Source organism: Apodemus sylvaticus, chromosome 1, assembly GCF_947179515.1.
Source record: "Apodemus sylvaticus chromosome 1, mApoSyl1.1, whole genome shotgun sequence".
Lineage (NCBI taxonomy): Eukaryota > Metazoa > Chordata > Mammalia > Rodentia > Muridae > Apodemus > Apodemus sylvaticus.
In genome coordinates, this window is record NC_067472.1 from 89,634,835 (window position 1) to 89,650,165 (window position 15,331).

General features: G+C 41.7%; 2 protein-coding genes and 1 non-coding gene across 5 annotated transcripts in view; all 3 read left to right on the plus strand.

Moving 5' to 3' along the window:
- The window catches only part of Pik3c2a (phosphatidylinositol-4-phosphate 3-kinase catalytic subunit type 2 alpha), a 97,574-nt gene extending 93,971 nt beyond the window's left edge, over positions 1 to 3,603 (plus strand). For all 3 annotated transcript variants that reach the window (XM_052200706.1, XM_052200697.1, XM_052200713.1), the window contains one exon: positions 794 to 3,603. In XM_052200706.1, the coding sequence (XP_052056666.1) occupies positions 794 to 976 (183 nt within the window). In that variant the 3' untranslated portion in view covers positions 977 to 3,603. The remainder of the gene's footprint in view (positions 1 to 793) is intronic.
- A 2,627-nt stretch (positions 3,604 to 6,230) lies between these two features.
- Positions 6,231 to 8,748, plus strand: Rps13 (ribosomal protein S13). Its single transcript, XM_052200724.1, has 6 exons — positions 6,231 to 6,337; positions 6,475 to 6,523; positions 6,648 to 6,726; positions 7,365 to 7,534; positions 7,968 to 8,068; positions 8,674 to 8,748. Exons 1-6 carry the CDS (start codon positions 6,315 to 6,317, stop codon positions 8,705 to 8,707), a joined length of 456 nt encoding a protein of 151 aa, XP_052056684.1. The 5' UTR covers positions 6,231 to 6,314; the 3' UTR covers positions 8,708 to 8,748.
- On the plus strand, positions 7,163 to 7,249 carry LOC127676879 (small nucleolar RNA SNORD14). The gene has a single exon (XR_007976289.1). It is a non-coding gene; the product is annotated as a small nucleolar RNA SNORD14 (small nucleolar RNA).
- Positions 8,749 to 15,331: the final 6,583 nt, after the last annotated feature.

The following is a 15,331-nucleotide window of genomic DNA, read 5'->3' on the forward strand; positions in this document are numbered from 1 at the left end:
CATTTCTCAGAACTTACTGTGAAGTTCTGTGGAAAAGTAAAAAATTTGAGTGGGTCTGGAGAGATGGCTCAGAGGTTAAGAGCACTGACTGCTCTTCCAAAGATCCTGAGTTCAAATTCCGGAAACCACATGGTGGCGCCCAACCATCCGTAAAGAGATCTGACGCCCTCTTCTGGTGTGCCTGAAGATAGCTGCAGTGTACTTAGATATAATAATAAATCTTGCTTTTAAAAATTTTTGAGTGTTGCGATGAAGATTTAAAGTAGCAGTAGCTTTGAGCACTGCAGATCTGCTGCAGACTGCACTTTGACTGTGGTTTGTATCTTCTTATGACTAAGACGTTACCACTTCCTACTATATAGCATTTAAAGAACAAAATAAAACAATGAAATTTTAATCTGTTTTGCAAAATAATTTTAAAATTATATTATCCAACTTGCTTTCCTTTCATCCTCTTTTTTCTCCAGCAATTAGATCACCTTAAAGTAATCACCAGGTAATCTCTTTTCCCTTCCCATCACTTCCATCTCACAGAAACCATGCCTGAGAGCTTGGGGAATTTGTTTTGTTTTTTGACAATGATTGGTCCTGCTTTATTCAGTCTCTGCGTTAAACACTGACAGGACTGATAGTTCAGTCCAAGACTCCAGAAGTTAAAAACATGCTTCTGATGCACTGAGACTAGCCCCGATGCTGTAGTCAGTGCCATTCATTGGATCACTCTTTGACTGATGTCTTACATTTTGTTGAAAAGATCCCAAGAAACTAAACCTTATCCTTTTTTCCCCTCTAGCTTGTATATAGTGGATACAGCAAAGAAACTCTGAGGCAGAGAGAACTTCAACTGAGTGTACTCAGTGCAGAATCTCTGCGGGAGAATTTCTTCTTGGGTGGAATAACCCTGCCACTGAAAGATTTCAACTTGAGTAAAGAGACAGTTAAGTGGTATCAGCTGACTGCAGCAACATACCTATAAACCTGATTTCTGAGCACATGTGTGTGCACATGTGCATACACACACTTGGAAACTTTGTATAATTTCATACTTTGGCAGAAATTATAAACTTAACATGTTGGACCAACTATAATTTTTATAGATTTTGGGAAGGCATTGCTGTTTCAAAGTCATTTTGTCGAATGCTACCAAACCCAAACTTAATACACGCTAAGTCCTAAAAAAGACTTTGACATAATACTGTGTCATTTTGGTCACCTTGTCTGTACTCTTCCTACACAGACACAGCAAATAGTTTTTTGTTATGCACCTCACAGCCTTTACCACTGTGTATGTTCACAGACACCAAAGGAAAGATTGCAGCTGCTACTCAACAGGCTGAAAAGCAAAGCACAAATAGTAGTCGGAATGCTAAGAACTACTAAGTAGTTTATTCAAGTAGAAAAAAAAACACTATTTTTATTCGTTGTTAAAGCCTTTTCAGAGTAAGTGCCAATCACTGAAGTTGTAAATAATAGTGCCTTATTAACTGTATGCCTCACTGGCACTTCATCTCTGGTTAAAGAGCAAGCCGTTTCCATCCATTCTCACCTTACTGAGAACAAAATGTCATGTACATTTATTAACGGTTTTCCCACAAAAATACTATTTTCTCTACTAATTTCTGATTTGGGCTTTGTTATTTTCACTATTAAGCTATTTGACCTAATGTTAATTGCCTAGTAATTGAATGTGATTTATTGATATAGTTGTATTCTAAATTCTATCATTCCATTATAATTTGCGAGGGTGTGAACTGAAATTGGAATTTCACTTCCTTGTATTTATACTTTACTCCCTCATTAAAAAAATGGAAATTGTTCAACCTTATGCCCATTTTTGTTTGGTAAGGTACCCAGGCAGGATAAGGAGTTAGGGTCCTGACTGAATTTTAATTTAGACATTCATGGAAGGTGTTGTGTAAACTGTCTTGTATTTGTAAACATTGTACATTCACGTGAATTATTTTCTGTACTACAATGAAATTCAGAATTTCAAGAGAGAAGTTTGAAGTAACTATGGAGTAGCCATTAAGAATAAGATTCATTTTTATTTCCCATTTCAGACATAATTTTGTTTAGTTTTGGTAAACATGTATATATAATAAATTTCTTGGTTAGAAGTTCAGATATTTTTGGAATGGTAATAGAGATGTAGCAGATTTGGTAGTTAAGAGAAAACTGACAAACTACTTAATGAAGGGTACCAGGAGAGGACAATCTTGATTCAGTTTGCCAGAATAAAATTTTTATGAAGTGTACAAAGTGATTGATAGAAATGATTATGCTTCCAGAGTTAAATTAAGAGGTAAGGATGTTATCATTGGAATACGTTTTTAAAAATTCAAAACTTGAAATATTTGGTGCCTAACACTATGGTCCATTTGTAGGGAAACCTATATGAGTATTGTATGTGAATTTATTTTATATTAAAGTGTGTTGTCTACTTGATAATTGAAATGAAGAACAAAGCACCATTGTTTGCTTTTTCCACAATTAACATTTCCTTAAATTGTTTTGCAGATATAAGTAGCACTAGAATTTTTTTTTCTTTTGAGACAGACCTAATTCCATTCCATGAGTCACGTAGCTATTTAAAAAAAATGCTGTTTGTAAAAAGGTGGTCATTGACTGGACTTGTGGACCTTTTTGAGATGTTACCGTGTATCTTAGCAGAAACAGAATTAGAAAATGTAAGTTTTCAGTGACAAGAAATCTGATTAATATCTAAAAGTATATATTATAATTAATACTGTATAGTTAACAAGAATTCAAAAAGTGATATTGTCTCTTAATTTAACTCAATTTGTGCCTTCTTTGGTCATTAGAATACATATATTTTAATATAAGTTATTTCTTTGTAAAATGCTAATCTTCAGCCCATACCAAAAAAACAGTGATAGGGAGGAGAAAGTAGCCTCTATGCACTACAACTGCAGTCAATTATAATCAGCTAGCCTTCTAAAAGCTTTTTAACAGTTACCTTAAAATAAATCTGAAATACAAAACTCTAAACAAACAGGCCAAGACACTAATTTTTATGTAAATCATATTTATAACTACCTTCATCAAGTAAACATAATTCTGCTACATACAAATCCTGTGCCAGAATTCTTTGTTCTTGCCAGTCCTCTAGGATCTAAAAATGATGGTTCATCCCAAGAACCTGTTTTCTCTGAGGAATCCAATAAGAATTGGCACCAATGCTTTTTATTATTGTGTTTATGTGAATTGAGTTGTTAAAGTATGTGTATCTTTTTTAAGTACTCTTTTTCCAATTAAAGTTGTATATAATGTTCAAAATCTTGCCTTAAATTGTTTAATTCTTTCTAAGACTCATGAATTGTAACGTTTAAAAAATGTACTTTTGATAACTCAGATTTTAAAAAAACACTGAAGACCTGCTATTATGATACACATTTACTTACATGCTGTTCACTAGCAATGCAAATATGGATGTGATTACTAGTGTCACCTGTAAGAACAAAATGCTTTAATTATATCAGCATAGTGAGTTAAGATGTATAATATTTTTATTAATACTTGGAGCATATTCAGTGAATTGAATGTGACTTCATAACTATACTACAATTATATTAAAATATTTCTGAAATAAAGGAACTCGGCTGTTATTTTCTTCCTGTCATTTCCACCTGTCATTCAATATTTTGGTTTCAAACTTTAATATATAGTTATTGCATCTTACCTAGGAGTTTGTAAAGTTTAGTAATCCTAAATTTGAATGTGATTCTTTAAAAGTCTGGATATTGTCTGCTGTAGCCTATCACTTCCTGAGATGTGAATTCTATAGGTATGATTCCTGGACTGTGAAAGTTCACTTAGCCACATTCTAGGTGTAGTTCACAGAGCTGAGAAGTGCAAATTAACACCATACCTTTATTCTGGATTATGAGCACAAGACCAGCTCTCTAATCTAATGCGAAAAACAGTATAAAGACCCTGAAAGGACAATTAAGGGGCTGGTGAGATGGCTCAGCGGCTAAGCTCTTCCAGAGGTCTTGAATTCAATTCCCAGCAACCACATGGTTGCTCAGAACCTTTTACAGGGAGATGATGCCTTCTTCAGACAGACAGATAGATATATGCACCAGAGCACTCATACATTAAATAAATTTTTTAAAAAAATTTTAAAGGACAAAGCCAAATCCTCATGCTGCCCACTATCTGGCTCCTAAACATTTTCAGAGAGAGATGGCTTCTGTAAACTTATCCTTGAAATAACTGAGCCCTTGCCTGAGTGCCAAGCTGTATTCGGGTACTAGAGTTGCAACTATTGCAAGTAGTGGGCTAGAGAGGCTCAGTGGCTATGATGGCTTTCTGTTGTTGTAGAGGACTAGAGTTTGGTTCCCATTACAGAGTACAAGTGCTTACTACTCTAGCTCTTGGGGACCCAATATTGTCTTCTGGCCTCTATGGGCAACTGCACTCAGCTTGCACAGCCATATATGCCAGGAATAATTTTTAAATTGGGGAGTGGATAGCTGGACAGATGGCTGAGGGGTTAAGAGCACTTACTGGTCTTGCAGAGGACTTGGGTTCAGTTTCAAGGACTCATATAGTAACTAAGAATTTTCTGTAACTCCAGTTCCAAAGTATCTGATCCCCTCTACTGGCCTCTATGGGCACTGCAGGTACTGCGATGCAAAGACATACATACATACATAAATATTTATCTTTAAAAGTATATTTTTTCCAGGTAGACAACATGTTACTATGTATAGGATCAGAAATGGGCCTGGAATGAATAGAAATAAGAGCACACTGGTAGGACATGAGGCCAAGGACTTGGGTTTTATTTCAAATACATGGAGAAAGTATAAAAAGAGGGACCCCGAGATGGCTCAGTAGCCAACATGCTTGGTGTGCACTGACACCCCTAGTTTGATAAAGTCAGGTAAAGGTAAAAAGACTTCACAAGGTTATCCTCTTACCCCCTAATCACACATTAAAAGTCTTTTTAAAAACAATTTAGAGAGATTTACAAAAAGGCAATGCATTCATCTGACCACTAGGCGGACAATGGTTGTATACAGAGTGAAACAGCACTTAAGCTGCCTGAGAGATGGATAGGATTGGGGTACCCGTGGAAACAGTGAAATATTTCTGCGATACATTTCTGTGGTAAGATGTGTTGGAGTGACTCGTGGAAATGAGAAAGAATAAAGAACCCTGAATTCGGACAGATGTGTTTGAGTGAAATGGAGGATTCTTGCTCAGGGATTGAAAACTGGAGCTAAGTTTGATGTACGGATCACATATCTGGGCTAAAAGTATGAATCTGGTTAATTTATCAAATACAACTTTGCCAGGAAAAAAATACAAATTTGGTTCAAGTTCCCAATGTTTTGGAAAACGTTATTCAACTAGTGAGGGGCGAAAAGAACGCAGCTGGGCATGGTGGTTCAAGCCTTTCATCATCTCAGCTTTTTTTTTTTTTCCTGAGGCAGACAGACTTCGGTGTTTGAGGCCAGCTTGGTCTATAAGGCGAGTTCCTGGACAATCAGAGCTATATTCAGAGACCCTGTCTCAAAACACAACAAAAAAGAAAAATGGATCAGTGTTTCAGTACCGCTTTACACCCGTCATTTGTCAACAGGGTCTTGTAGATCTGAGGTGGTTCTTTCATGGGTCCATGTCTTTGATGGTTTCTGTTGCATTTATAGTAAATTGTTCTCTTCACCCATTTTTGAAACGCAATGTGGTGAACCGGACTAGGTCATTCTTAAAAGATCAACTCTCGGGGTCGTCTCTTTCCCCTTCATCTTCCGGAAGTTTCTTTCCTAGTTCCCAACTCTTCTCTGTCAGGGGCCCGCGGTTCTGCGTTCCTTTCTGTGTAGAAAAGGCGCGCAGGCAGGGGCGTGGCTCCGAAGCCACGAATGAACGATTTAGAGAGAAGCGCAGACTGCTCCCAAGCATTGCGCTCATCCCACACCGCACGAGTTCGGGGCTGCAGAGGAAACCCTGACGAACCCGCAGCTTATCCAAATCCTTCAGCCCAGGACTCGAACCCGCCCTAGGTTCTCTCAGACGCAAGTCCCGAAGAGATGTTAGAGATTAATAACTTCCCGCTCTGGAACCAGACTAGACACAAGGGCTCGGCGTAGCGGTCCGACCATAGGTGTGACGTCTCGCCGCAATGCCTTCCGGGACGCGTAGTCATGCGGGCTCCGGTAGCTACACTGTGTAGCCCCGCCCCCGCGCGAGAGGAAGCGTCGATGTGTGGCGTCACTTCCTGTGAGGCTTGACTTCCTGCGCCGTTTCCTACCTCGTTCTCTCTTTGCTGCCAGACCTCCGCCATCATGGGTCGCATGCACGCTCCCGGGTGAGCCCGTGGCGCCAAGCTGGGTTGCGGGGCTGGGGCGCGGGGCCGGGAGAGGAGAATGTGGGCTGCAGGTGAAGGGACAATGGGGCTGCTTGGGGCGCGGGGCGCGTCTTTACTCCCTGTACCTCTGTTCTCAGGAAGGGCCTGTCCCAGTCGGCGCTGCCTTACCGCCGTAGCGTCCCCACGGTGAGTAGAGGCTGGGAGTTGCAGGGCGGCGTGGGAAGCGATCTGGGCGCTTGGGGATGGACCCGAGGTGGAAGGTTGCCGCCGTGCTTTCTCATGCTAAGGCCGATTTCTGTTCCATTTACAGTGGCTGAAGTTGACGTCTGACGACGTGAAGGAACAGATTTACAAATTGGCCAAGAAAGGCCTGACTCCCTCCCAGATAGGTTAGTGTTGATGTAATTATGCTTTTCCTTCTGCTCTCGTATGATCTGGAAAAACAAATGTGCCTAATCCATGTGTTCAAAAGAGTTTCCTCCTTCCACAGCCGAGCAAGGACTGTCTGCGATTGAGTCACATCTAACTGAATTGACTCTAAGCTGCTGTGACTCTGTACAAATGGAAATTAACTCGTTTCTGTTACCATGATTCTGGAATCTGGGATAACTGCGTAAGAAGAAAATATCCTCGTTAGGACTTAAAGCACCCTAGAAATATGCAGAAAAAAGTCATTTGAAATGGGCTTAGCTGATCTGAAATAATTTGGGGTTTAAAAGCAGTAATATGCAGTTTTAAAGACTGGTACAAATAATATTAAGCGGCCTTTAGTTAACACTAAATCAAAAGTCACATTGGTTCCTGGTCAGATGTGTTATGGCAGGCTCACTGTGATGAGAGTGTTCCAACATTCGCAGTTTCCACCAGAAGGACTTTCCATGTTGGGTAGACCTTCCTTGGATGTCTGAGTGAGCTGGAAATTTGAAGTTTTGCTCTCAGGTTTATCACATGCTCAAGATTTGTGTGTGTGTGTGTGTGTGTACGCGAGAGCTTGAGGATGTTGAAAATTACTTGCTTCTCTTTTCAGGTGTGATCCTGAGGGACTCACATGGTGTGGCACAGGTCCGTTTTGTGACTGGAAATAAAATCTTGAGAATCCTCAAGTCCAAAGGCCTTGCCCCTGATCTCCCTGAGGATCTCTACCATTTGATTAAGAAAGCGGTTGCTGTCAGAAAGCACCTTGAGAGGAACAGAAAGGTAAGTAAGACAACAAACCTGGCATTGTATAGAGATGCTGGTGCTGGTACTAGTCTTCAGGGGGTAGAATGCATTTAAGTTGAGTTCCCTCCGGTGATTCTGGGTACTGATTAATAGTCAACATGAGAAGTTTCCTTGAAATTTGGTTTTTACTTATTTGTTTTAGTGTCGTAAACATATCTAATTGGGCCCTTTTGTAGATTTGTGGATATAGGCCTTACTCTAGGAGCTTAAATGCCTTCGTGGGTTTGGTGGTGCATTCCCTTAATCTGAGTTTGTGACCAGCCTGGTCTAGCAACTTTAAGACAACCAAGACTTTAATAAGAAACCCTGCCCCCTTAAAAAAATATTTTCCTTAAGAGCTTAACTAACCATAGAAGATATCTAGTTATTTTACTTGTTTCTGCTTTTGTTAAATCTCTTTGATTTTTAGGATAAGGATGCTAAATTCCGCCTGATTCTGATAGAGAGCAGAATTCACCGGCTGGCTCGATACTATAAGACTAAGCGGGTGCTTCCACCCAATTGGAAATAGTAAGTATATAGATTTTCGTTGGCAAATCAGCTAGATAGTAAATACTGGGTGATGGTAGGCATTTTGTCTTTCTGGATCCTGTGGTTGGTTAATTGCCATTTCAGTTCATCTCAGTCATAGGAGTAGGAAAGCTTCCATGGGTGATATATAATCAAATGACAGTGTTCAGACAAAATGTTACCTAGAGGCAAGCAGCTCTCTGTGAATTTGAGGCTGCATAGTAAGTATTTTGTGAGATCCTGGCTGGTTGGTTGGATAGTGTTGGGGGGTGTTGCTTTTTTAATGTTTTCTTCTAAAAGCGAGAGTCATAGTCACACCCTGTTTGTTTGCTTGTTGGATTGCTCTCTATGATAATCATGCAAACATTGACAGTTTATGGCAGATAGGTAGGTGCTTCCTTGTTTTGGCCAGTTACATTTGGCCTTAAATATCTGGCTGAGACTTGTCATTCATCCTGATGTTTAAACCTATGGACTTTTGGGTTCTCACTCGGTTTGGTGCATTGTATGCAGTTGGACATTGCAGCTCCAGTTACTGAGAGCAGAATAGGCCCTGAAGCCCAGTACTAACCCCAGTTTCTCCCTGTTTTTTTTTTTTTTTCCAGTGAGTCGTCCACAGCCTCTGCTCTGGTGGCATAAATGCTGTTGTGTGCACAAGCAATAAAATCACTTTGAGTAAATTCGTGTTTTGTGGTTCTTTCCTCGTCAGAGCCGCATGTGTTGATGGGAAGTGTTTTGGCAGAAAGCTAGCATCTGTTTAGTAGGTGTTTTTCCTGGCCACTTAAACTACTTTACTAGTCTGGCTGGTGCAAAGGCTGGTGGGTTGTTATCAACATGTAGGAGAACTGTAAGACACTAGGAATTGGGGTGTGTTGTATTGTGAAAGTTTGAGTCCTCTTGTTACCCACAGTTTACAATGCCTGAGATGGTGTTGAGCATGGGGCATACTGCTGACTGAGCTGATTCCATCTTACTAGGGAGTCTTAAGGAAAACAGATCTATACATTCCCATTTGGGGAATAAATTACTTTGTGGTTGCATCACAGTCACACAGTGCTTTCAGAGTGGAAGAGGGAGTGAGTCCTCTGGGCCTGGACATTGGGAGTTGCCTTGGGTACTAGGAACTGAAGTCCTGCAAGAGCAGCCAGTGCTCTTGAGTGCGGAGCCATCTCTCCTGCTCAGTTGTTTAAAAATACATATTTATAAACTTGTTGGTAGGCCAACAAAATTTACCTTGTCCTGTAGTCTTGAGTGTGGACAACAGAATGGATTCTACTTTCACAAAGAGCTCTGACCCTTAGAGATTATATCTGTGTGAGGTATCAGTGTCAAATTGCCAGGACAGTAGCGTACAAAACAGGCCCGGGGCTGGTGATAGGGTTTGGCAGGTTAGGAAACTTGGCAACAAGCCTGACAGTCTGAGTTCAATCCCTGGGAACCATCTGCTGGGAAGAAACATCCACAAGTTGTCCTATGGGTTTAAAATACACTGAGGGCACACATTTAAAAACTCATCCTAAGTAGGGCAGTGATGGCGCGCGCCTGTAATCCCAGCACTCTGGGAGGCAGAGGCAGGGGGATTTCTGAGTTCAAGGCCAGCCTGGTCTACAGAGTGAGTTCCAGGACAGCCAGGGCTACACAGAGAAACCCTGTCTCGAAAAAACCAAATCAAAAAAAAAAAAATCATCCTAGCTGGGTGGTGGTGGCGCACACCTTTACTCTCAGCATTTGGGAGGCAGAGGCATGTACCTCTCCCAGCTAACTACATTCTTTCTACACAGGGTTTCTCTGTGTAACTCTAGCTGTCCTGTAACTCACTTTGTAGACCAGGCTGGCCTCGAACTCAGAAATCCGCCTGCCTCTGCCTCCTGAGTGCTGGGATTAAAGGCATGTGCCATCACCGCCCGGCAGATAAGTACATTCTTAGATTAAAAAGCATTTCATGTTCTTTTTTTTTTCCCCAAAGATTTATTTATTATGTATATAAGTACACTGTAGCTGTCTTCAGACTCCCCAGAGGGCATCAGATCTCACTATGGGTGGTTGTGAGCCACCATGTGGTTGCTGGGATTTGAACTCCGAACCTTCGGAAGAGCGGTCAGTGTTCTTAATGGCTGAGCCATTTCTCCAGCCCATATTCTTGGTTACATCTCTAATGTGTGGAAATAGCATGTACACAATTATTTCTCAAAATCTGTTCCTGTGAAAATTTAGTTTCATGTTTTCTTTGGTTGTCTTCCTTTTGAAGAAAAGTGACCTGTATCTGCTGTGTGCCTTAAAGCTTGAAATGATCCGTTTTATAGTTCCAGGTTCATGAAGAAGACAACCATTTCCAAGGTTTATATCTGGCATGTTGTGCTTTATTGAACTATTCAAATGGACAATTCACTGGTTTTTAGTAAGTTTGTAAGCTTTTGTTTTGCCACAAATATACTTGGTCTTGAAAGCAGGCATATGCATGCTGCAATGTGTTTATGGTGGGCAACTAGCTTTAGGGAATCCTCACCTCTAAGTCTTGCCCCTGCACTGAGTATTCATGCTAGCTTGCCTTGAGCTAGGTAATTATGCTTTCTGCTTTCCATCCCAACATAGGATTGCTAGTCTCACTGTAATGAGTTCAGAGCTAGCCAAGGCTATATAATAAGACCCTTTCTCAGAGTCAGTCAAACAAGGGACTGGATAAAGCCTCTGAAGTTGATTATTTGCAAGAATTTGGTTCCTACCAATCCTATCAGGGAAGTGCACCTACTGGGCTCTCTGGACACATACTTACACACATACACACACACACAAACACATTTTGTTAATATTTTAAAAAATTAGCCAGGTGGTGGTGGCGCATGTCTGTAATCCCAGCACTCTGGGAGGCAAAGGCAGGTGGATTTCTGTGTTCAAGGCCATCCTGGTCTGCAGAGTGAGTTCCAGGACAGCCAGGGCTACACAGAGAAACCCTGTCTTGGGGGGGGGGGGGGGGGAACCAAATCCAAAAAACAAACAAACAAAAAAATTACTGCCAGGACTGGAGAGATGGCTCAGTGGTTAATAGCATTGACTGCTCTTCCAGAGATTCTGAGTTCAATTCCCAGCAACCACATGGTGGCTCATTTGTAATGGGATCTGATGCCCTCTTCTGGTGTATCTGAAAAGAGCAACAGTGAACTCTCAAAAATAAATCTTTACTGCCTGATGGATAAGTGCACGTCCCAGTTAGTAACTCAGCGCTTTCAGTATTCTCTATATAAAGTGTTCAACTGCTGCACAGGGCAAGACAAGGTCTCATGTTTTGAGACGGGTCTCTGTGTAGCACTGGCTGGCCTGGAACTCTGTATAGTGGGAATGATTAAGACTAGGAAACTCTCCTTTTCAGGCTCTCAATTGACAGAGGAATGAAAAATGTCTACACTGGAAATTACTTTCTGTAAAAAACATCTTAGTGTTAATTGTTCCTTAGGCTCGAGAAGAGATTGGTGCTGCTGTGAAGTCAGCTGTCATTGTGATTCTTTTAGCTTGTAACCTGCTCAGGTCGCCTCCTTTGCTTTTAGAATTCTCATTACCCAGCAGTCATAGGCTGCAGTAATACCTGGCTTTTATTTTTCATTTTGTCAGTGGGGCTGTATTACTGTTAAAGCCCACAGCTGCTTTGCTGCTGTGGGAAACTTTTGAATTACTCCTTTGATAGCTTCACCCTGCCCCCATTTTCAATTCTCTTTTCAGGGCTTATTTGTACATTAGACTTTCTGGTCTTACTATCCATCTTTTTCCCTTGAAAGTTTCAGTGATTTTTTTTTTTTTTTTTTTGAGACAGGGTTTCTCTGTATAGCCCTGGCTGTCCTGGAACTCACTCTGTAAATCAGGCTGTCCTGGAACTCAAAAATCCACCTGCCTCCCAAGTGCTGGAATTACAGGCGTGTGCCACCACCAGTGATATCTTTTAATCTTGATAATTTTTTGCTTTAGTTCCTTTAAGTGCTGAGGTTCAGGGGTATGCTGTCTACATTAGCAATGTTTGCCTCTTTCTGAACTGAACATCACAATGCTTGGCTGTATATCACTAACAGGGTGATACAGTGTGGAGCTTGGCGGCGGCAGCTAACACATTGTACGTCCCTACACAGAAGAGCAGGCTAGGATGCTGAGGGGCAGAGATAACAGTGAATGATGTGAAGTAGGAAGCAGTGCAGTGCACTGAGATTGATGACAATTTTCTTGAATATAATTTTTCTCACAAGTCTAATTTTTAATAAAGTTGATGTTTAACCGGCTTGCAGGATTTCTGGCTTTTTTTTTTTAAACTAAGTAGATTTCTCTGTGTAGCCCTGGCTATCCTGGAACACCCTCTGTAGACCATACTGGCCTTGAACTAAGAGATCCACTTGCCTCTGCCTTCCAAATGCTGAATTAAAGGTGTGCACCACCACCACCTATTTCCAATTTTTTTTTAATGCAAATCAACAATTGCAGGCCTCAGACATTTCCATTCCCTTTATTTCTTTGTTTGATGTGAGTACATTGTTGCTGTCTTTAGACATACCAGAAGAGGGCATTGGATCCCATTACAAATGGTTGTGAGCCACAGTATAGTTGTGGTTGCCAAGAATTGAACTCAGGACCTCTGGGAAAGCAGTCAGTGCTCCTATCTGCTGAGCCATCTCTCCAGACTTGAATTTCTGAAAATTTTAACAGTTGGTCTTGTGAACCCACAGAAGCCAGCTTCAGAATTGGGTGGCACGTGCCTTTAATCTCAGCATTCAGGAAGCAGAGGCAGGTAGATCTCTTGAGTTTGAGGTCAACCTGGTCTACAGAGTGAGTTTCAAGACAGCATGGGCTGAGGAAACCCTCTTGCCCATGCGCCCCCTCCCCCAAGAAAAATTTGTACCTATTTTAATTTTGAAATTATATTTGTTTTTTGTTTTGTTTTGTAATTGTGTGCATGGATATACTTGCGATTGTGGAGAGGCTGGAAGACAGCTTGCAGGGGTTGATTCTTCTACCATGAGAGTCCCAGGAGGTGAATTCAGGTGGCTAGGCTTGGTGGCACATGGCTTTACCTGCTAAACCCACCCATTTTTTAAAAAGATGATTTATTTATTTTCATTTTGTGTGTATGTCTATGCACCACATGTATGCAGTTCCGGAAAGTTAACAGACAGTTGTGATCCTCCATCTAAGGGGTGAGAATTAAATCCTAGCCTTTTGAAAGAACAGCCAGTGCTCTGAGTCATCTCTACCCCCGTTTTAAAGACAACAGAATTGCCAGGTGTAGTGGTTCATGCCTGTATCCCAGCCTTCAAGACACAATCAGGAAGAGTCGGAGAAGTTTGAGGCCACTGGTCTACAAAGCAAGTTCTAGATCAGCCAAGGCTACATGATAGAACCCTGCCTCAAAAAGTCAAAGCAAACAAATGAGGGTGAAAAAAACTGAGACATAGGAAAGTAATTAACTTTGAAACTTACACTCAAGTCACAGAGATGGCTAGAGTCCCATCATTACAGCTTGACTCTCATGGAACTTTTTGTTTTATAAAGTATATCTGCGGAGCTGGAGAGATGGCTCAGTGGGTAAGAGCACCGACTGCTCTTCCAGAGGTTATGAGTTCAAATCCCAGCACCCACATGGTGGCTCACAACCATCCTTAAAGAGATCTGATGCCCTCTTCTGGTGTGTCTGAAGACAGCTACAGTGTACTTACATATAATAAATAAATCTTTAAAAAAAAAAAAAAGTATATCTGCTCCATACCTCTATCTCAATCTCAGCACCGACAAAGCAGACGCAAGTGGGTCCTCTGAGCTGGAGGCCAGCCTGGTCTATGTAGTTGCAGATAATGAAAGCCTGTCTCAAAACAAGAATTATAATTACTATGTTTTTCTTGACAAATCAACATAAAGATAAACTTTAGAAAAGTTGTAATGTATGGAGATACCCAAAAAGAAGAAGAAGGAGTAGGAGGAAGAAGAAGGAGGAAAAGGAGGAGGAAGAGGAAGAAGAAGAAGAAAATCAAGAAGAGCAGGGCAGTGGTGGCACATGCCTTTAATCCCAGCACTTGGGAGGCAGAGGCAGGTGGATTTCTGAGCCTGGTCTATAGTGTGAGTTCCAGGACAGCAAGTGACTTCAGCTGTCACCCTTCCTACTTTGTTTTTTTTTGAGACAGAGTCTCTCTATATTCCAGCCTGGCCTTGAACTGACTATGTAGGAGAGAATAAAGAGCCCCTGATCTCTTGCCTTCATCTTCCAAGCACTGGTAATACAGGTGAGTGGCTTGGTACCCAGTGAGGTCTGTCGGTCTGGGGAGGTAGGGTACTGGGGATGGGACCCATGGCCTGTGCACAATGTATCCATGTTCTGCTGCAGGGCACCTCTGTCCCCACTCTTCTCTTACACTGCTGTAATGATGATCTTACTAATAAGTACAAGTGAGAGCTTGCTTTACTTAGAAATGGGGGTTGTTTTCTCAGCCCCATGATGGTGGTGTTTCTGCCATTATGACCTTACCTCGCTCACATTGTTTACACCATTATGTGTTGCCGTGGCTACAAGCCAAATGTGAAATGTTTAGCTGAATCCCAGGTCAGGATTATGGTCCCTCCCCCAGGCAGAGCCATCTGGGGAATTTGAGCGCTGGCTGACATTGCAGTCATAAGTAAGGTGGCAGGTACGGGAGCTTTGATCTCCATAGTTGTGTTTAATTGCCAATAATTTCTTTGAATCTCTGTGGGGTCCAGAATGATGAAATCAGCCCATTCATCCAGCAAATGTTTCTAAGCTTGTCACTTTGGTGACACCCTTCCATGAGGAACATTTTAGGAGCTAGCTACATGCTAATTAATTGGACACACCACATGTATTGGGTTCCTGCTGTAAACAAAGCTCTATACTAGGTGCTAATAAGATGATCACAAGTCATCGTATGCCTTAGAAGGTTCACAGACTGCTGGACATGGTGGCACACACCATAATCCCTGCATTTGAGAGGTACAGACAGGAGAACCTGAGTTTGAGGCCATTGTTGACTATTTAGCTAACTGAAGCTACTCTGGTTAAGGAGACCCTGTCTCAAAAAAACTCAAGACTGTTGGTTCTCCTGCCTCTACCTCTCCATGCTGAATTACAGCCCAACAGGAACCCTCAAAAAGAGGCAACCTGGCAGGCAACAGGCTCTGAGCTACCTGGGAGCCCAGCAGAGGGCAGCAGGGGCCTGGCCCAAGCCTCCCTTCAGTCTCCAGAGACTGAGTCTGGACCTTCTTCTGGAGGAGAAATCAGGT

Coding starts and splice junctions, on each gene's coding strand:
- Rps13 (XM_052200724.1), top strand. CDS start 6,315: ATGGGTCGCATGCACGCTCCCGG. Junction 6,338..6,474: donor GGTCGCATGCACGCTCCCGG/GTGAGCCCGTGG, acceptor CTCTGTTCTCAG/GAAGGGCCTGTCCCAGTCGG. Junction 7,535..7,967: donor ACCTTGAGAGGAACAGAAAG/GTAAGTAAGACA, acceptor TTTGATTTTTAG/GATAAGGATGCTAAATTCCG.